This window comes from Cyanistes caeruleus, chromosome 1 (genome assembly GCF_971803275.1).
Source record: "Cyanistes caeruleus chromosome 1, bCyaCae1.hap1.1, whole genome shotgun sequence".
In the NCBI taxonomy this organism is placed as follows: domain Eukaryota; kingdom Metazoa; phylum Chordata; class Aves; order Passeriformes; family Paridae; genus Cyanistes; species Cyanistes caeruleus.
The window spans coordinates 75643292-75666085 of record NC_141701.1 but is presented as its reverse complement, the minus strand read 5'-3'; the positions used below and the strand labels follow the sequence as shown (position 1 = coordinate 75666085).

Here is a 22794-nt window from a genome sequence, read left to right as displayed (position 1 = left end):
TCATGAATTAAAGAAGATATTTCAGTGTATTACTGTCCATCTCCATGGCCCTATCAAGAAAACTTTCAGCCCCATTAGAACATCTCCTCATTCTCCTTCCATCTGAGGCTTGACTCCTTTACTGACCTTGGTGTCTTCATGTTGTCTTTCTATGTCATCACTTTTTTTCTCTCCCTTGAGAGGGGATTGAGGTTTGCAGGTCTCATCTGTGTAAAGGGTTATTATCTCACCTGGGGCCTGGAGATGGTCCTGACATCTCTGCCAGGGGCAGAGGCTGGAGCTGTTTATGCTGGATGATTTTTTGGTGGCTGCACTGGGATCTCAGCAGCCAGGCCAGCACTCAGAGGCAGCCCGCCACGGGCCGATGGCTCCCCCTCCCCCTGCCCGGCAGCTTCTGCTGAAACTCAGCAGCAGCAGAATTTCAGCTGAGCCGAGGCCAGCCTGCCAGTGCTGCTGGAAAGGGCTTGGTGGGTTCCCCGGGAAGGGCTCGACTCCCCTGGGAAGCTACCCCGCCAGAACGGGACCTGGAGGGTTTCCTGGGAAGGCCCAGTGCCTCAGCAGAGCCTGGCCCGGCCCCACCAGGCCCCATGGGCCGAGCAGGGGCCGGTCCCCCAGTTACCTCTTTAAAGGCAGAAGCAAGAGAGAGCTTTCCTGGTCTTGTCTGTTTTTAAAATGTGGAATTCACAGAGGCAGACCCAGCTTTTAAATGGTTTAATAGATTGTCAGTTCTCAGAGATTCTCAGAGAACCAGCCAGCTACTGGTTTTTTCCAGGCACAGAAGAATCTCTCAGCAACTTCTCTTCGAAAAATAATTTCTGTGAGCGGTTTTTTCCTTCTTACTAAATATCAATTAATGCAAAACCAGCACAAGGGTACCTCCTGACTTTCACATCTATAGCAAATAGTGTTACCTTTTTATATACAGATATTTGCTCTAGCAAAATAGTTTATTGATTTATTATGGATCACACTTTCAACAAAATCCCTGAACAAGTCTTCATATGCTTCACCTAATTCCCATGTACAGGAGAAAGTCTAAGTTCCATTTTATCTCACATGCTCCTACAAAGAGTATTCAACATGCTTCCCCATAGGCCCTTTTGCTAGATTTTTTTATTGTTTTAATACCTATAAAAATTGACCCTACAACAGAACAGGTTGAACATGTTGAATTGAACCATTAAAAGAAGGCTTGCTGGAGACACTTTACAAAACCTCTTGGACATTTCAAAAAAACTAGTTGCATCATAAGAGATGTTTTTCCACCCTGTGATACAATTCAAATCCTGGTCCTCTTTAGGCTACTATTCTCCAAAGGGAAAAATCCAGTATTCTGTAGTAAAACTGGGAAGATTTTATCTTTTGCTTTAGCAGGCACAGTCTGTACACAGGGTGAATATACTCAACTCCTGAATGACAATCTACTTCCAATTTACAGATTAAAACCAGCACTAGGAAGAATACTTGGGGACAAGTCCAACATGAGAGCAGACAAGGGATAGATTTGCAAAAGGTCATAAAAAGTCCCATTTCAGTTTTAGTTCTTCTATTTCACAGCACTGTTAGTTGCTAGTTACAAGCGCATGTATAAGACTTAAGTATCAGTCCTACAAATATCAGTCCTACAAAATTCTTTCCTTCATGACTCAGCAGAGGCACCAGAATTTAGCACAGCCTAGTTCAATGCTCATACTAAAATTTGATTTATTATTAAAATCTAATTCTCTCATCCACACCAAGCATAGGCAAGATCTTAAACATTTCTCTTTGCAGTAATTTTGTTCTTGTATTCCAAGACACACTTATGTCCTCTTCCTTTCCCAACCTTATACTAGATTAAGGAAATAAAGCTATTTCAGTGATTTCATTTACAGGTCAGGTTCAATCTTGTATTGCCTTGAAATCACTCAAATCATTACACTTGTAATGAAATACATTCATAAACCCTCAAAACAGCTACCAAGATTCTTCTTAAAGATAAACACAGCTTAAAATACAAAGTACTTGAAATTCAATCTAGCAAGGAGCTTGTATATCATATTTTAATGCTTTGCAAAATGAAGGAAGGCATTTGAAATGCCAAGAAAGAACTCTGAAATAACTTAATTTATATGAAGTTGCCTTTTTAAGACACTGTAGTACTTTTTGTCACCTCTATACAAAATAGCATCCTTACTTTAAATACCACCAGTTTTATAGTGTCAGCCAGGATGGCTGTGCCAAGTTGGGTCCCTTCTTGCTTACCAGGATGACTGAAATGCCACCTAAGTGCTGCAGGACATGGACTTCATGGATTACAAAGGCAACTGCCTCTTCTGATACCCGATAGACCACATACATCTGAGAAAGGAAATACCTTTAAAAAGCTCCATGGTGTTAGAAAGTGCAGCACCAGACAAACGAAGCTATTTCACTCAAGTTTGTTTTGGCAGGTTTTCAACTCTCTAGTCTATCCTTGCCTTGTATTCACGCACAAGACTTGGAACAATTCCATTTATCAAGTCTACCTAGATGGAGCATTAAGTTGGCCTTTAAAATAAGAGAGGGACAAAAGAGAAAAGTAACAGATTTCAATACTGGTAACAATTTTCTCACTATAGTTTTATGCATGCAGGACAAAAAAATGTAAGGTAGACGGGAAAAACAATCACATGAAATCTGAAGATACAGAAGACTACTTTTCAAGTCATGCTACTTGGCATAAGGCAAAGTTAACCAAATACAAAACCTACTCCTGTGAAAAAAGTCATTATAATATCTCAGAATAATTTTTGATTAAGCTAGAAAAGAGATATATACTTACTTCCGTAGTCTAAAGACAGTTGGTAGTGCTTCATGTAAGACTGACAAGCTTCCAGTTATGCATATTATATTTTTATATATTAATGGAGTGGCTATAATTACACACATATCATATATCCAGCATACATCTGCTGATGGAAACATAAAATTACTCCGTGTTTCAAATAAAAGCTACACTTCCCTTTACACTGTCTTTCAAGGGAAGCTACATTTTTGCAATACCAATACTCACATTGGATACCATTAGATACTACCAGGAAAGAGTTACTAAATATGTACACTCGGGCATCTATTCACATAAGATAAGTTTCCCAACTGCTGAACCTCTACAGCAACTTAAAGAAAAATGAAAAAATTTTGGCTAGCCACTATCATGCATTGAACTTGAAACATGAAAGCAGCATCCTTACTCTGTTTTGGAATTTAACTTGGACAAAATTCAGCTTCCATTTTATTCTCAGGCATTTCAGTAAATCATAACCAAGTTATGATCAGTTTTAATTAAGTTAATGGATTATGAAAAATAACTACCTAAAACCACACAAACCCTTTTTACTAGGGCCTGCGTTTGGCTTCTAAAATCTGCTTTAGTTTGGCAGACACACCTACCAAATGGCAAAAGCAAGAATAAAAAAACAATGAGAAAACATTGCCACTGGAATGACATCCAATGTCTTAAAAACTGTCTCCACTAATAAATATATCTTGACTATAAATATAACATGACTTCAATTAATTGTGTAATTTATAAACCTTTAAGGAAGAAATTGTATTCTTAAGATCAAGAAATTCCCAAAGCAACTCAGTTATGCCATTCTTCCTGCTGTATTTCTGTGTGTTACATAGCTATCAAATAGAGCACATGCTCAGTCTTGTGCTCCAAGCTTTTGAAAACTAATATAATTTAAGTCAGAGCCTTAACTTGATTCAGAGTATTAAATTGATGGATACTTGTTTGTTCAAATTATGAGTAAGTTTTTTACATACAGAACAAACCGAAGTATAGATGAGTCATTAATAACGCAATTTAACATACACCATTTAAACAAACAAAAACAACCCTCACCATTTTACATCTTGTTACAGTTTTCCTTCATGGCAGGCAGCCATCCTACATCATTCCTGGGTGAGGAAATGGACTGAAATGATAGATGACAGGAGTGGTTTCTAAGACTTACAAGTTCCTTGATTCTCCCCAAAACAGTGCCTTCTTTCAGTGGAGATGTCATTACATCAGCAGTTTCTATCTGGAGGTTCAGAACTTTTACTATCAATATAAAAAAAGTCAAAACAAAATGCAAAAAAAACCCCAAAAAACAACCAAAACAAAACCGATTATAAGCAAGGTTAAGTTCATGATTGGACTCTCTACTTCATGGAGAAGTTTCAAGATCTGTAGACCAATGAGTTGACATTCACAGTACATTACTTCAGCTCTGTTGGCAAGGAGTCAGTCCTTGTACAGTCATCGAGAAGAACAGACAATAATTATTACCCTTTCCCTTCTAGGTCCACACTATGTGCTTGATTTATGACTGACAAGTTTCTCCAGTAACATAAATCAACATATTTAGCAGGGAAGCCATGGAAAATTGTTAATTTCTACTGATGTAGAAATTAAACATAGGATTTGTACAAAGATTAGGCTTACGAAAGATGGGACAGATAATTTGCAGCAAAACAGCACACCAATAACTTCCCATCACAGGAGGTCTTCTGTAGAATCTTTACTATCTCCAGAAGTCTCATCTCGGACAACAGGAAGTAGTGGCAAGGTCTCGGTAACACATAGTATAAGAAGACTGCAAGAAGATGCTTTTCCCTATGTTAGCAGGATAAACAGAGCACATTTTAACACCTGAACTTGTCTACTTCTGATGTAGTCAAAGTTTTTCACCCAGAACAAGTCAATATTAAGCCATTCAGTTACAGCTTTATTTCTCAAAACAATTTTAATTATCCAAGACAAAAATTTAACTGCTCCTAAACATTTATTGAGCTTCGGAGCAAAGCAAAAGGTAGACCAAGATGATCACTGATGGCATTCTATATTAGATTTATGATGCTGAAGCCCTTTTATGCTTATAGAAAAAACAGACAAGGTTTGTATTTCCTTCTTCCCATGGACAATATTTGGTGAAGAATAGTTATGATTGTTACTCCAGCAATAAAGCCTATTTTTCTACTTGTAGAAGTAGATTAATTAATTTATGACTGCCATTGCTCACTAAGGAATTTCTTTCTGAATAACTGTACAATATGGGATATTATTTAATTTCAGAGGAGACTATCAAAATGCAAAGCCTTTTTCCAGGAGAAAAAAAAAAGAAAAAGAAACAGACAAAAAACAAGCAAACAAACCCACCCCCAAAACAAAACAAAAAACCAGAACAAACAAAAAAAACCCAACAAAAACAAACAAACCCCCCCCCCCCCCCCCCCAGAAAACAGAAAACTCAAAACCTGGAAAAGGAAGAAAACCTACCTTTTTTTATTTTTTTTTTTAATTAAATAGCATTCAAGTCTACTTTGCAATTGCACCAAGTTCTGCCAAACAATTCCATTTTATTTTCATCTCCTGCAGGCATACTTTTCAGCCATGTTTTCCATTTGAAAATGGATTAGGTATAGCCAGTAGGTGGGGATGCTTTCGAGAAAGCCATCAGCCACTATATACCTCCAACCTTCACATCATCTGAGAGAGCATCAAAGCCTTCAAGATTACTGATGATTTCTCCTGCTGGCAAGCTGAAATCCAGCAGTACAACAGAACTGAGCATTGTCCTATACCAGTCCTCTCAGCCGAGGTAAACAGAGAGCAGGTCTCCAAACCCAACCTTCACACTGTCCAAAACTGAAGGCTCCAAAGCCCTGTTTGGTCTCAGCAAAGAAGTTTTGACAACATTAAATGAAGATGAACTCTGAGGGCTCCACAGGAATTAGTGACTCATTTGCCTTTAGTCCTACGAATGCAACCTGCCATGAATGCCCTATGGTTCTACAGTCAACCATGGCTTAGCAAAGTCATTTGTCTAGCTATCATGAAAAAAAGTTAAGGAATTCACACTAAACAACCCCAGCCCAGACAAGTGATGCAACAGGACAGGGCTGTGAATACCAAGTGGCTTCTGCCTCCCACTCAACTAACAGTCCCTCTCACCCTCAACACGTAAACCTCAGTGCAGCCATACTTTATATGTCATTGGAGAGGATTAATTTAATTTTGATTTCCTCTCTGTGTTTGCTTTGGAAGTTTGCAGCTTAAGTAATATATATACGACCAAAGTTTGGCAGCAAGAAGCCCATAACTATGATGTATATCATTTCAGCCTGGCGAGCATATTCAGAAAAATAAGCTGGCAGTGAGGACAGCTTCATCTCATATTCAGAAAGTGGAAGACTGGTATAGGAATAAGGAAAGGCAAGACATTTCCAGGAGGTAAATTTAAGATGGATGGAGTCTGATATCATCCATATGACTGAGGAAACACAGTGCTCAGCAAAACAAGCTTTGATCATGACAGAGGAGGTGGCAGGCATACAGATTTTTCAAGGCTTTTCCATCATCCAAGAGGTTTCTAGTGTGTTGGTTACTGGTACCTTCCCAAGCTTGCCAGAGCAGGGGTAAACTTGCCAGGGCCGTTCAAAGAGGTATTACTGCCACAAGATAGCTAACAGAAAACTAAGAATTTGGCTGGTCCAGTTTGCATGTCTAAGCATAACGCTAGATTGACAAAAACAGTAAGTATTTTCTATAACACTTTCCAATGAGAGGAATAGTAATGAACTCTGAACCATACCATTTTCAATTTAAGTGTCAGTTAAACATTACAAATTTCAGTCTCAGCTTTTATTCCAACAACTGTCCATCACAAAAGTTAAAGGCATAGAATAAGATCCTATTCTAGATACATATACTCTATTCCATGCAGTCATAAAATCATGCTTCTATGATAATACCTCCCAACGTGTAAAACACATTCTGTGCACAATAGAAAACAGCTTCTACTACATTCCAGCTAAATGCAAGGACTTTCTTTTTAGCTTATTCATGCTGTTTCTATATAGCTGAACTACACTTGCTTGGCTGAGTTCTCTGATACCTCCCTGCAGTGATAAGCAGTGAGTGAAGAAGGCATTATTGCCTGGAGCAAAAGAATCCATTTTTCCTAACGCAGACCTTGCTTCAGGGATTTTCTAGCACATAACGGTACTTCACTGTGTACAAACTCAAAGTTATCCAACATCACAACTTATTACTGTTTCAATAGTGTACTAGTCTTGTAACACTTAGATTTCCATGCACCTAGAATTGATAGGTTCCTTTTATCAGACCTCTCAATTAGTCTAGCAAGATTATGTTGTTGCTTCCACCAGAAGCTTCCTGTGAAGAGACACAAGTGCTGGAATGCAATGGCCTACATTTCCCTTAATGTCTTGTTATCACTGCTTAGCAGTCTGTTATCCCTACAGAGGAAACCTAAACCTACCTTTTCAATATTATACACCATAGAAGCTTTATTTTCAACTTTAGCTTTACTACCTTTGCTATCTTTTAACGTCACTGCTTCCTTTTCCCAATCTAAATTCTGGGCCTTTAACTTGAGCAGCCCCTTCCCTCCCCAAAATTCAGTTTGGTGTTTCTGTGATAGAGAACCAAAATAACTTGTGCAGAAATTGAAAAAAAAAAAAAAATACTCCATTCAGACTCAGTCACAAGCTCATGCCAGAGCTAAGTATCACTGTTCCATTAAAACTAAAAAATTAGACACGGATGAATAGGAGTTATCAGGATCAACTCTACAGTCAAAAGTTCCCCCCCCAAAAAAAAAAAAAGGGGGGGGGGGGGGGGGCAATAAAACCTATTTAAAATCAGTTTCCTACACAGTACTTCATCCAGGCCTAAGAGCCAAGATTCAGCATGCAATGTTCAAATACCAAGAATAAGACCATGTATTTCAACACCTACATATAAGCTTTTATTTTTTACTTTTAAGCCTTTGCCATCAAGTGATTAATGGTTTGAATACAGCTATCTGAAGACTATCACACTCTGGATGTGTAAGACAACATCATTTACAAGATGGTGCAACATAGTTAAACACCTGGTTTTCCCTGGCCTTGTTCAGCCTACAATTCTTTCCTGGAGGAAAAAGAGAAAATGATGGTTTTTCAAGTACTTCCAGATGTTAAATGGCAATGGCTCTGACCAGGATACCTGGAGCTTCAAAAGTTCCAGCTAACTTGTACATCCACATTAAGCAGAATCAAATTAAGTGCATCTGGCATGGTAAGCAAAGGCATCATGTAACACTTTGAGAGCTCTGCATAGGATGCCTTAAACTGGGGGCAGGAGTGTCCCTCATTTGGATCAAATTAACACAGACATGATGTACAAAAGAAGATTTTAAGCCAGCACGTCAATAAAACAGCACAGGAGTCTACATATTTCCTAGTCCAGTAGAAGATCTAATTCTGAACTGAGCACACCATTACCAGACCACAAACCTTGCCCACAAAACTGGGTCAGAATTGAAAAGATCAAGTCCAAGGAGAAGCAAATTTTTTCTGTTGACATTTGAACCACATTAGTACTAAAAAATACTCAAAGTCAGAACAAAATTGATGTTACTTGTTTAATTTTGTAGAAGCAACCAAGGCAACAAAACCTTTCTAGCTTCTGAGTAAGCATACAGACACCACAAACTACAGCAATACAGTGTTAACGAGGTGAGGACTGACAATGTGTTCACAGTTTAGCATCCTCCCATGCCAAATTTCTTGAAAATTCCAATACACACACAGATGGGAAGAATTGAAGCTCATCCAAATCTTGAATTTAGTTTCCTGGACACTAGTAAATTTACACAAACAGAAATAAATAACCCTCCAACACAAAAATAGCACCCTAGCACCTAAAATACACATATTTTTCTTGCTCCAGAGAAATATATCAAGACATGAATGGAGACTAGTATCATTAACAGCCATGCACTCCATATCAAAGATGATCTTGTCCTCAGGTTAAAGGAAGCTTACAGACATGCCTCAGATTTTCACTTAAGTGTCAACTATTTTCTTTTCATAGAGGCTTTGTGTAATGATTGATCACTAGCTCCAGTTTATCTCACTATTCCAGTTTGAGTCTTTTTAAGAACAGCTCATGCTATTTTTCATGGACAACTTCTTGATGGGACAAATCCATAGGTTCAATGAAGCTTAGACATCAACTGAACTCCTTCAAAGCTTTGAAGAAACATGGCCTCTCTTAGGACTTTGAAATTAGAGACAATTACTCTTAAATTTAGCATAGAAGTATAATTCCGTCCAAGAAAATAAGCAATGTTTTCAGACTGGTATGTCAACAATTTTGTAGAACCACACTCACAATCCCAAGATAATTATCATTAAATTTTACATAGAGTTTATGATTCATCTTTTGAATTAAGGAAGTTATCTGATTCCAAAAGTAAAATCAGATTCCAAAGGTTCACTGTGATTACATTTGCTGTTAACTAAATCATCTACTACAAAATGCTTGTTTCTCTGCCATGCACTGGCTAGCTATTCAAGCAAAAGTCACAATTTCCACAAAGGGGCCCAAAGGAAATACTCTGTCCTTTCTTTAACCATCTGAGCCTGCTAACTTTATAAGCATAATATATCATATTGAGCATCAGACAGTAGAATAAAAAGGTGTGGTCACTCATACTTTTAACCTTTTTTTTTTTTTTTAAATGACTTAGCAGACACTATTTTTCAGTTTGTTTTACCTAGTTTTGCTGCTTGCAGTTCCAACTTTATTCTTTTTTTTTCTCCTATTAGGCAAATAGTTAAGTTTTTGTTTAGTTATAGTTTTATTATTCTTCCTTCAGAAACAGTACAGAATATCACATATTTAAACATGGTTGCTTCAATTTAGAAACAGGAAATGCTCAACAGTGAAAGTTCATGGCATATTGTCCTTCTACATCTATCTTATTTCCAAGATACATGAGAAAATATATTTTTGTCAGATGAGGACATATAAGGAGCTGATCTAATATTTCATGTTCTGATTTTTGTGAAATTTGCAGGTTTGAAACTTAAGCAGCATTGAAGCAATTACAGTTCTGAGTTAAAGTACAAATGAAGGATAATAAGTTACTCTAACAGTCTGGGCATTAACTTAATATCAAATTCAAGAGGATACCCCATCATTCTTTTTGCGTTAGTGTTCTGTTCATATCAAAATTGGAATAACCAATAACAAATCAGGACTTGAGATAAATTACATCAGTTCTGAGCCTTGTTTTTTCAGTTCACAGCATGTGCCAGCTAGCTGAAAATAGACACCTATTAATAATCATGACATAGTTTCTGACAAACAAATCTCATGTTTGCTTCAGAGTCTTCTCCTTATGAACAGTATTTTTAAAAAAACTAGTATCATCACAACAAGAAAAAAAAAACACATTAGGTGGGGATATTTTGTGTGTGGTTTTGGGTTTTTTGTGGTTTTTTTGCCATATACAAGCACATATGGTAAACAGAATTAAAAATATGTGAAAAGATTAACACATCAAGGTGAGAAGATACCAATTCTCCTTCATTCCACATAGCTATTTAATATGATTGGTAAAATCTGAACCCAGTGACTAAATGACAGTGCTGCTATTTTGAATTGGATACACTTTCATTGAGATTGACATTGTCAGCATAGTCCAAAAGACATTCACATTTCACTAAATGCTATGGGATTAATTAGACAGTGGCAGAAGTGATCGTTAGGAAACACTGATGGATAGAAGCAGATTTATCATTCATCTAAATTTCAGAAGAAAGAAAAATAAATATTCCTTGATAGATTTTTCTTTTTCAAAAACAAATTTGTTAAGTAGTCTGCCAAATTACTAGCACAAACTGACACCCACTGATGTCAGCTTTTTTACTGGAACAAAACAAAGCATATTCAGAATATTGTGAATTTTGGCCAGGTCCAGAATAATCTCCCATTATAACCAGCTTAATTATCATCAGCTTCTTGATCAGTTTCTTTATCAGCTTCACATGTTTTACATGGAAAAAGCTTTCAAAAGACAAACCGAAGGATGGACAGAAAATCCATAATACAACTGAATCTGAGGTACAAGGGCATTTAAAGAAATTTGAGAAAGTTAACTCTACAGGAACAGCAAAGGGAAAATACACTCACAACTAAAATCAGATTGAGCTGTAATTTTGCCTCAGATTACAACAAATTACTAAAGTCTTGTTTTTAAAGTGAAAGAAAAGCAAGAATAAGGACATTTTCAGAAAGCAGAGTTCAAGCTAATGGTTTATTTCAGCCCACAATAATGAAGGGTCAATAGTTTTCCAAGATCGAGTTCATAAAATGCAGTCCTATTATCATTTTATCATTTAATCTACACTTGTGCCAGTTCTATAAGGAAAACTACCACAGAAGTCTTTCCTTGACCAAGGTAAATGACTGCTCTGAACAGTGAACAGTTTCTGAACTTCTGGGTGCCACACTAAGTTCCATTCCACAAATGGAAGCTCAAACTCTACCTGACAAGGCTTACAAATGTTTATCTTACGGGGTGGAGGTGGGAAATGTGGGTGTGTCTAATAAACAAAGAAATAATCAATGTTTACAGAAGCCTAAATGGACATATAAATATTCATATTAAGCAAGCATCACAGCTGGAAAAAATAATTTACTCCAACTGTCCAGATCTTTGAGATTTCTTACTGTTTGTCTTTCAGAGATTCCCACACAGCATTATTTACCTACAATGAGCAAGGTAAAAAACTTCCCACAAAGAATGAATACCTCACAGCGCTGTAAAATTTCATTCTCTTTGATATACACGATGGAAATGAGAAAACTATACAAAATGTTAGGGAAAACTAAAAGCACTATAGATTAGATTAGGCAGTGGTAAACCCCAAAACTTGTTACGATAACTGTGACAAAAATTTACAAGGGTAAATATTTACATATATGATGTATCCAAGTCACTGCAGGCAGCATGCCGGGTTACAGTCATCCAGTAAAGCCATCATGCTTCTTCCCACCCACATATTCACATGTCCAAGGCACCACAAACATACCACAAGCAGGTGACATGCCTATGAAAAGTCTCCATACTTCACTTTGTGGGAGGGTAACTCAAAATAGCTAATCTAAATTGACTACACAATCTTGCAAACAAGAACTTATAGTGCATGTCTAAAGTGATCCTGCCTGCCTTCTGGCAAACCTGTGTACACCCAAAAGGACAGAGTAAGGAAGTAAAAACCTCCTAGCCCAGTACAGATGACTGGTTGCTATGGGCACTTGTTTTTCCCTATCAAAAAAACCAAACCAAACCAACAGCAACAAAAAAATATTTTATTTGAACTGTTAATACCACAATTTCACTTTGCAGTTCAAGAGTTACAAACTCCCAAATCAATCATCACAGCTCAAGATGAAAACTACCCTTAAACAGGAAGGAAGAATCACAATGGTCAGTTAGTGACCAGGCACACCATTACACCACAAGTTACATGTTCAGGTGTGGCTGATTAAGGCTAGAGGAACACACAAATGGCAAATCCTCATATTATGCTAATGTTCAGAACTTCTTGTACTTTCATCCTAGTCTGATGTAACTGCCTAAACCAATGAGCAGTCAGAATTAACAGGAGCATAGGAATCATCACTACCCACTCTTGAACTGCCATTTTAATCAGCCAATCCCAGTATACTCAAGGGAAATCTGGGAATGCTGGGAGAAACAAGATGATGCCAACCTTGAGAAAAACACAGTAGCAGGAACTATGGTACAATAGCTAGAAGAGAATTACAGAATGGCTCAGCAGCTCCAAGCAGATATTTCTCAAGCATGCTGCTACTTTTGGCACTGTTGGTAGTATCAGTCTTAAAAATTACACAGTCATTTGACAAGCTGACATTAAAAGATAAGATACAGGAACATAAGGCAGGATATTTCGTGCAATAAATTTAAACTACAGCATCTTAACAGGGATCACAATGTTACAGTAAAGAAATTTGCTCTTCCAATTTTATTTCATTATTTCAATCAAGAACTAGAACTAATCTGAAGGAACTTGCTCGTCTCAGTTCATAAATTCTGAAAAATGGATAAACCTGACATATTTAAATATGCATTATCAGGTTGTATATATTCTTCAAGAAGTCTTAGGAGACAGTCTACCATTCAAGAAGGATGGGGGTTTAAATAACAAATGCTGGGCATTCTTCATATCCTTTGAGATGACTTCACTTTTCAGAGAAGTAAACTACTCTAGACAGCTATCATAGGCAATAACTGGAAGAACACAGAACCTCCCTGTGATAACAGTATTTAAGTAGCTTGGTACAGCATTTCACCTAAAGAATTACATTTGGGATCTTGGATTCCTTAAAATCAGATTTACAGGTAATTGAATAAATTGTAATCCCTCCTACCAAGCATCAGACCTTACTTGGAAAAGCTAATGCCAGGTTTTTAAATTGGGATCATTTCTCTTTAACTGTACTGTAAGTGCATTTGCTCTGGCGGGTCTCACATTTCAGGCAGCAGATCAAACAAGACTGGAGTTTCATGTACCTTTCCAATTTGTTCTTGGTACTGTATGGGCAAGTTTTAAACATTTGGCTATAGCATTTCAGTACAAATTAGCCAGAAAAATGTAAGGTTTCAATTTGCAGGTTTAACCTTGCCAATGTCTCAGCTACTTTTGCCTTATATTTGAACTCTAATTTAAATGCTGATTGTAATGGTATTGTTGTAATTAGCAGAACAGTTCTGCAGTAATACTGCCTATTAGATAGCAAAAGCATATCAAGATGTGGTTAAGCACAAAAATATAGTGCTTAAGAGCAAGTTCCAGACTACTTTGTCCCTTCACATGCTGCTTGAGGTGATTGTATTTGGGTATGCATTCAGATATGTTGGTTAAAGGAATTTCAATAGTGAGCTCTGTTTATTCAGACAAATTGTTTATGGTTTTGGATTTATTAGCTGTTACGCCTCTCAGCCCCCTCTTACTCCTCCTCAGTCTTTTTGGCTGAAAATGATTCTGTTTTGGCACATTCTGCAATGCAACATTTCACTTTTCTAGAAAACTCCCCTGCTAGAAAAGTAACACAAAACCCCCAGGAAACTTACCTAGTCTCCAGTTTCACCACCAACTCAAAACAACCCCAGTTCACTCAAAGCCAACTGAATCTCTGCCCAGTTCCAAGCAAGCAGGGGCAAACTCAGCCATTGATACCAACTTCTGACACACTGTGGTGTACAGAAAAAGCCTGCTTTGACAGAACTTCAACAGTAGAACCAAGAGTCCAAATACCCAATAAGAGGCTGCAAAGACATAAGGACAGAGGTGAAGAGAATTGACATTAAATAATAGAAATTATGCATATATTTGCATTCATCCAGAAAGAATACCTAAAGGTCTTCATATCTGACACTGGGTTAATGTTAAATGGTTCTAATGTTAAAGAGAAAATGAGAAGAAAAATAGTAAAAAACTGAGGTAAGGAAATATTTCTTAACAGGTATCAGATGAAATAAGGGAGGTGAAGAGCTCTTTCTGCCAAAGGAATCATCCAGAAAAATCTAGGTAAAAAAACTGCATCTCTTTCCAGCAATAGCCTTTTGCCAGGACACGGAGCTCAGCGCCCCAAGAGGCTACACAAATGACTCAAAAGCTTCTGGAACTCTGATATACCAAACATAGCTACCCACTTATTTATGTGAACCATAATACACAGAAAGGATGTCTATTTGTAAACTGGTTCTCTGAGATTTTTATCTCCCTCTGAAAAAAAGATCAGGATTATACTCACCTGAATCTCAGTTTGAGCTGATTCTCTATCAGGAACCATTTAAAATACAAAAAGCATTCAGTAGCAAAGAACTTGCTCCATCTTCCCAATTCTTCCATCACAGTCCACGATGCAAGCACTTCTCTTAAATTCTGTCAGGGGTTAGGTGTCCTTCCTTTTGTTCCTTCTCACCTATAGAATTTTTCCTCATTATTGGTGGGGAAATCTGACTGCTGGTACTTATTGAGTGCTTGAGAGCAGAAAGAGTGAGGCTGGGCCCGGGGGAAACCGGGCAGGTAAAAGGGAGGTGAGGGCAGCTGGGGGCTGGTTGGTTTTCTCCAGCTTCAGAGCATGTTCAGAGCTGTAGTTGCATGGAGAAAGGAACTCACCATAACCCAGACAGAGCTACTACTGCTTCTTCTTTTTCTTCATCTTTTGGTCTCACACCCCCTGCCCTGCCGGGACGTGTGGCAGTGCCAGGCACCGCCGTGGAGCTGCTGATCCACCTCAGTCACCGGCCCGGGATCTCAGCTCATCCCTGCTGATCCACCTCAGCCACCGGCCCAGGATCTCAGCTCATCCCTGCTGTTCCAGCTGACTGTTCCTCAGAGCCCTGCAGGAGAACTGGGACTGACTGCCCCAGGGGTTTGTGAAACAAAGCCTCTCCTCCATCCCTTCCCGTCTAGGCTGTCCCTGGGTCCCTGGTTCTGTTTTGTTATTAATGCTATAATTATTGTTGTTTGTTTGCCTTGTTGTACATACTAGTAAAAGAACTGTTATTCCTATCCCCAAATCTCTGCCTGAGAGCCCCTTGATTTCAAAATTATAGTAATTCAGAGGGAGGGGATTTTACATTTTTCATTCCAAGGAAGGCTCCTGCCCTCCCTAACAGACACCTGTCTTCCAAAACCAAGACACATTCATTAAATAAATTAGGAATTACTCAGAGGTCCAAAAGATACCATGTGTTTTGAAAAAAATGTGATCATGAAGACAAAAGAAATTAAACTAATTACAACCTCCCTGAAATTATCCTATTACAAGTAATTTGTTCCCTCACTTGTAAGGTGAAATGGGAGGCACACAACCCAAATAAATTTGTATTCAAGAAATGCCACTTAATATATTCCCATGTAGAGCAGTGATAAATGTTTTCTGATACTGAGGTCGATTTTTTCTGGGGAAAAAAAAGAAATTCTATATAGAAGCTTCAGTGGCCAGGTCCCACAATAAAAGGATGGCAAACAGCCCCAAACACAGCCTCATCAACCAAGCCATCTTGCACAGGGTACGGCAGAACTTTTACATGAATAATTAAACTATTATATGTTTTCAAAATGCTACATTTTCACACAGCTACCCCCCCCCCCCCCCAAGATGATTTAATGGAAGGAACAGCTTCTAATGATTGTAAATTATTTTAATTGTTCCCACCAGGCTGTAGGCTCTGCTGCTCTGAGAGTCATAGAATCATTTAGGTTAGAAAAGACCCTTGGGATCAAGTCCAGCCATAAACCCAGCACTGTCAAGTCCAGCAGAACCACTAGGAAACCCAAATAAAACAAGGAGGATACAACTATGAAAGGGAGGGCTTTTCAAGTACACACTAAAACTGCAGAAGAAATACCTCGTGTGTTGAGATGCATACAAGCAGCTATTGCCAAAACAAATTAATTTGATCTCCATGCTAAACATACATTGCAGTGTACTCTAGAATTGTCAGAGGACTGTAAAAGGAAAAACAAAGTAAAATACTTAGTGTTTGAAGGTCCCTAGAAGTCAACTAAAAGCAGATAAAATTTTAACTTCTTCAAAATACAGCAGCTGGCTTCATTGTGTTTTTGCAAAACTCAAAATACTAAGATTTAATGGGATATATTCAGAAGTACTTCAGCACTGAGCCTTTCTGCTAAAATAGTGTTTTACTTCAGACCTAATCCTTCAATTTGATTTTACAGGAACTGAGAAATAAATTGGAACTTCTACACTGAGCTCATACATGAGCTCTCAATTTAAAATTGCCTCTGGATTACATCTTAATGGTGCTATACATGAAGTGCAAACAGTATTGATTTTTTATTTGAAAAACAGTCAGTCAAGTTAATACAAAGCTTGGACACAACATTCCACTCTTTGCAGGTAAGTGTTAGAAGAAAACTCTCTGATCAAGGTAAGCCGGTACAAAAGCAGTCATTCAGTCTAATCTTCTAAATCAAGTTTCAGACAATAATATTCCAGCTGAGACTGTATCTAGCAAATTGCATTTAAATGGCCCACAAAAATCCATTTAGTCTTTCACTTGCCAGAGAGCAACAGGGGGTAGTAAAAACCCATGCATTCTCGCATTTCCAACTATAATTGATTGATAGGGTAAAGAATTGCAGACAATGTTGGAGAGTGAAAAGAAGTAAAAGGCAGTGTATATTCAAAGCTAAAAACACCTGTATCCTCAGAAGAGGAGACAGTGTGGAGGCATCAGTGTGCATGCACACCCACAGGCTGCCACACTTCCTTCTGAGATAAGCTGTAGCCAAGCAAACCGGTCTCTCGCCACAGGAGACCAGACATCCGGGTTTTGCCACCTTTCCTTCAATGAAGTACACAAAGTGAGAGCCACTGGACTCTAGTTTCAGCACCTTTGCATCCCTCTCATGCGCATCACTGGTATGTCAAAGCCTGAATTTAGGAAGTTGCACAGTCTGCCAGGTACAGTCTGCTTTCTTCTATGCAACAAAAACCGATCACTGAGAGAAGCTTGTTCAGCTAAGGATATCAACACACACTGTCCTTGTCTGGGGAAGATGTGCTCTTTACCCAGATACACTCAATAGCACAGCCAACATTTTGTTTCCTTGAAACATAAAATATTCCACAACTCTACAGATACTCTGTAGAGTTTCTCCACAATGTGAAGAAGGGTACCATTATTTTGGCTGTAACTGCACAACCCATGCCCATCAAGAGAGTTAAATGATGTCGTCTTAAAAGGATATCTAGAATATATATCCTAGGATACGGAACGACAAAAGCCATTTCAAGCATCTTGTTACCTATTTCTGGTACCCATTCTGTAAAGAAACATCACAGCTCTGAAACTTGACATATAACATGGTTGCAGTCATCAGGATGAAGAATGTGGTTTGATTTCTTAAACTGATGGCAAGATAACACCTGCTGTCAGATACGTCCTGAGGTGGTTTGCCCTTCCAAGCAAGAGTCCTGCTTGACATGTTTTTGCAGTTCTTGGGCATATGTAGCTGCCTAAGTAATACTTTACATGACTGCTTCTCTGCTGAAGAGTACCAGAGCAAAGCTGGATCAGTCCCATAAATTTCCCTTTCCTTGTTTCAATTAATTCCATTGATTCAGCTTCAACAAGTGTTGTGTCACCTGTCTTACAGAAACAGAAGACAAGCTGGGCAGAACTGCAAAGAATTAGGTCAGTTTAAAAAGCTGGAAAGCAGAAGATGTGAAAACCCTTCAGCCCCAAATAAAAATTATGCTCTTCACAGAGCTGAGCACTCAGGAATGCAGCTGGCAACAGAAATTCAGAGGACGCAAAGAAGCTGTCTGCCACTTGCTCAATCAGGATCTTTTCCCATGGCAGAGAAGGGTTCACCTGCAAGGTTTCCTACTCCTTCCCACACCAAACCTGCATACAGCTGCATGCAGCTCACTACACAACACAAAGCTCCTTCATAGAACAACACACAGGGCTGTGAATTTACAATATAGGCAGAACTGGAGCATTCTGTCCCTGCAGTAAACAGACTCTGGTGAAAAGAAAGATACATGTACCAACCTCTGTGCTGGGTACCTACTGTACCATGGCAAGCAAATACTACAGCGGAGTAGGTAAATTTAACTAACAGTTAAAAATAGGTTAAAATGGGGTGCAAACGCCCCAAAACACGTAAGTTCCACTGCTTGTACAGCATCTAACACAATCAGACTCCTGTTCTTAGCTGATCCCTAGACATTGTAACTGAACAGGATAAAAACTTCAGCCTTCTGTAAGAACAGAACTCAAGTCATCTTATGGAAGGTATGAGTTTTTATTATCAGCTGAATCTTCCTTCAGCATCAGTTTACTGATCATGGGGAAAAGAGGCTGCATTAGTAAAAAACCCAGACACAGAACTGATAAATGTGTCTTCCAGCAACAGTGCCTGTTTTTCCCCAACTACTTCAATATCTCTAGTCTCACTTGCCTTCACAGAATTCTTATGCTCCCTGGTTATGACAGTCAAAATATCTGCCAGATTATTCAGCAATCCACATTAAGGTAATTTATACTGGACTGCTCCACATTAGTAATTCTTCAGGAGAAAGAAATGGTAAGAAAGTAGTAATAGCACAGGCTGAGGAAGAAGCAACTTCTGAATCTGTTGTCAAAGTAAGCATTTGTCAAATCACACTATTCCAGAAAAATTAGGCTAGAAACTGAAATTGCCTCCAAATATAGATACACAATTAACTGCTCTGAACTCTTGATTTTGCAGTTGAACTCATAAAAACATATTTTTACTACAGCAACTGCTGGCCTGCATGTAAGCCTTCCTCACTAACAAATTAATCACCTGCAAACTAGTGGTGAAGATTTCAAGACCAACATTCATATTCACTGTCTCAGTAATGGACTAATTAAGAACATAAATCATGGATAAAATAAGATTATGCATTATCTCTAAGGAAAAAATGCTTTACAGACTAAAGCAAAAAAGAAATTCAGAGCAATTATTAAGTACTGACTTCAGAGTTTCCACTATTCTTTTGTGGTTTCTTTTTTTTTTTTCATTCCTGGCTGTCATAAAGAGAATACATTTCCTAAATCTATTTTGTGTCTTGGTAATTCACATCTTTCAGGTACCTCAAAACTTTTGAGTCTAAGGTTTAGAGAAACATGAAGTCTACTATTCAACTTAACATTATTAACCATTTATTTGTTTCTTGTTAGATTTATTGGCTGGACTAAAAAGCACAGATTCTAAACCAGTATCTCTCATGATTCATAGGTGCCAGATATTCATTCTTGGTATGGGATTATGCATGCCCAGAAACAGAATTCCTGTGATTTACGTGGTCATCTATCACTTATATGAACTGCTTTTACTGAACAGATTCTACAGTCATAGTCAGACTATTCAAAAGTCTGATTTTCTTTAACCATAAGAAATAAAGCTAGACTGAAAGCAATCAGACCTTGTAATTTAATTTGTAGTGACAAATGTAAGAATGTGACAGTGTAAGAAATCAGAATTATAACTTGATTACTACCAAGTATACTAAGTATTATCAAATCATTATGACAGAGTTACCTCATTAAACGATATACACTTATTTTCTCTCAGCCTTAAAAGACACAACTCTAAAAACTAGGGCAAATATATTACCATTTAACAGAGCACACCTACTCACACCTAAGAAGTCAGAAAGAAAGTATCAGCATTTCTGTGTTCAGAGAAACATACAACATTGTACTGATACTGACAGATACATCTTCTTGCCCTGGACATTAAATATCTAGCCCTGGGTGATGACATACTCCAGTAATTGTAGGTGAGGTGTACTGACCTAATTAAATCTGTGTCAGGTCTTCATGTCCCAAGCTACACTTTTGAAAACTCATCTCAAACAACTCACATTTTCATGGTGTTCACATTATGAAAAGAAAGAGGGTGATATTTGACCTAAGATGTATGTCAAAAAGCTTCCATCAAGCATATACTTCAAATGTAACTGCAAAATCAGATCACATAAAATCTTAATTCAAAAAGCCTTTGCTAAAAAAGTGTCACACAAAATTACTCCTAACTCTCTACATTTGGGATCTGCAGAAATATCCTAAATCCTTTGTCACAAACTTAAAACAGAAACTACTACAGGTAGGAGTGAATACTGCTTAAAGGAAGAACTGTTTTTGAATTTCTAGCAGGCCAATGCTACTGTAGCAATGTACTGTGCAATGTACATAGAAGAAATGAGGAGAAGAGGTTCCTCTTCTGAAAACTGCTAGGATTCTGCTGGGGTGCATGACCCTGGTAATGAGTACCAGCTGCCTACCTTCACTGGTAGCTGCATTCTTCTGGGCTTTGGTGGGTGTGTGATCCGTACTTGAACTCACGTCGGATGAGATGCTTGAGCTGCCCTTGCCTGCAAAAGGAGAAAGAGGTGGAGAGAGAGAGAGAGAGAGAGAGAGAGAGAACAAATGTGAGTATCAACTCTGAAATAGAAAGACCTTCAACATCTGAACCTGCAACAATTCCAAAAAAGCTTTAAACTAAGTTTAAAACAGCTGATGGTCATTTTGTACACACCAGGATAGAAATACACTGCAATGTAACTTCTAGCATGTGCACTGTATTAAGGCTGCAAATAGTCTCCTATGCCACAGAGCCTCTCACTACATATTTGCTAAGCTCTATTGAAAATTAAATGTTTGTGATTAACAACATTAGGGGAACTTAAATGTTCAGTTTACTCATTCAAATACCTCTAACACAGATCAGAATAAATGGTTATGTTTAAAATATGTTAAGTGAGTTTAGATTTCTGTCTTATGTGCTCACATCATGTACTCAAGCCCCTTGGTTATGTGAAAATGAAAGCAAAGTATGTGTTTTCTCCTTCACCATACTCACTGCATGATGTAATACACCATTTCAAAACTAACATTTCACTAATGGTGGAGGGTTTTTAACTGTAAATCAACCCATGAATGCTCCTTCTTTCATTTTCTCTCTTGAAAGCTTTTCCTGAACTTCCTAATCAATCTCTTCAGACCTATATGCAGAATGTCAAACTCTAGATACAAGCTGCAAACAAAAGAAATCCAAATACATACTAAAAATTAACCCAGACAAATACTACAGAAGAATAGAGCTGGCTAAACCAAAGCTGTATTTTTATTTATCTGTGAGTATCTAAGGAGTCACTTCTGTTTCTCTTCACTAATTCTACTCAATCTCAGTAATTACTAACAGAGAATACTGCTCTACTTTGCAGCAGGAACAAAATCAACCACCCAATGAGCAGTAAAAGTGAGATAATTCTAGAGAGAGGAGATATAGTGAATCCCCACAAACACTGCATCACTGAAGCCTGTGTTATTTTTTTGACCAAAATTAGGCTGTATGCAGAAAGCTAGCTGACACCAAGTTTCTGTCACTTGGGTAAACTTATAATCACAGGAATGTTAGCAAGAGACTTTTCTGATCTGTTATTTCAATCAAGCATTCCTTGGGGTTCTGGGTTACAGCATGCCTGGTTTCCATAACATTTAGATGTAAGAGAGGTCTGCTTTTTAAAGGTGCTACAACAGAACAAGGATTTAAATTTTAATGGGAAACGACTGGAGAATGTGCAAATGTAGGTTGACTTCACAACCAAGGTCCTGCCACTTAATCCATCAGCCAGCCCTAGAGAATCATTCTCCACAGGAAGTTGCTTTAGTTAACATGCTTAGATTTGAGAGATAATTATGAATTGAACTTTTGTGAAAGGATATTAAAATAGTCAGAAGAAAATAAAAAAATAAATACCTAAAGCTAGTAGTTGATAAAGAGAAAGAAAAAAGTGTATTTCCAGTGATTCACTGTTTTTTTCATTCCTTTAAGTTAGGCAAAACCAAGAAGCAGCACTTCCAGAATATCACTTCAATTACTCTCAAGCTGCAACATGAGTTGGAGTAATAGACTGTGGTCTTTATAGAAATTACTGCCTCAAAATAACTCTACAGCTAAGGCAACAAGGTTTGTGGTAGAAGAAAGGCAGAAGATAACAGGGAAGGGTAGATGTTAAATGCTCTTTCCCAGAAAGAGGCCAAACAAGAAACACCTGCAGCAGCTGATAATCAAATCACTGCTGACAGGAAAGGTATTTATGTGGTACTGTCACTACCAGCAACTCCTTATGTATCAAAAACTGCAACTGCAGAGGCAGAAAATAAACTTCCAAGGGGTATCAGCACTCCTTAACAGATTAATAGAAAGAAAACAAAACTGAACAGACTAACTCAAAAAAATTATTTCCTCAAAGCAAATAAACAGGATTTCCTCTAAAAAAATAATTTCTCTTTTTTTTTTAAGATTGAGGGGGAGGGGGTAAAGAGGGAAAGGAAGTCAGTTATACCAAATGACAGTGAAGTTGTAAGATATATGGCATGGGTT

General features: G+C 37.9%; 1 protein-coding gene across 4 annotated transcripts in view; it reads right to left on the bottom strand.

The window, feature by feature from the left end:
• Window positions 1-22794, bottom strand: part of FBXL7 (F-box and leucine rich repeat protein 7) — a 177392-nt gene that overhangs the window by 117803 nt on the left and 36795 nt on the right. The window contains exons 1-4 of one of the 4 annotated variants that reach the window (XM_086898219.1): window positions 15177-15437; window positions 15016-15132; window positions 14648-14818; window positions 13965-14159 (exon numbers count right to left, since the gene is read on the bottom strand). Coding sequence is in view for 1 of the 4 variants with exons in the window: in XM_023922128.2 (XP_023777896.1) it covers window positions 20690-20779 (90 nt within the window). In the remaining 3 variants the exon portion in view is untranslated. Of the gene's footprint in view, window positions 1-230; window positions 618-13964; window positions 14160-14647; window positions 14819-15015; window positions 15133-15176; window positions 15438-20689; window positions 20780-22794 lie in introns of those variants that run through there. The other 3 variants (XM_023922128.2, XM_086898198.1, XM_023922130.2) reach the window with 3 other exon arrangements.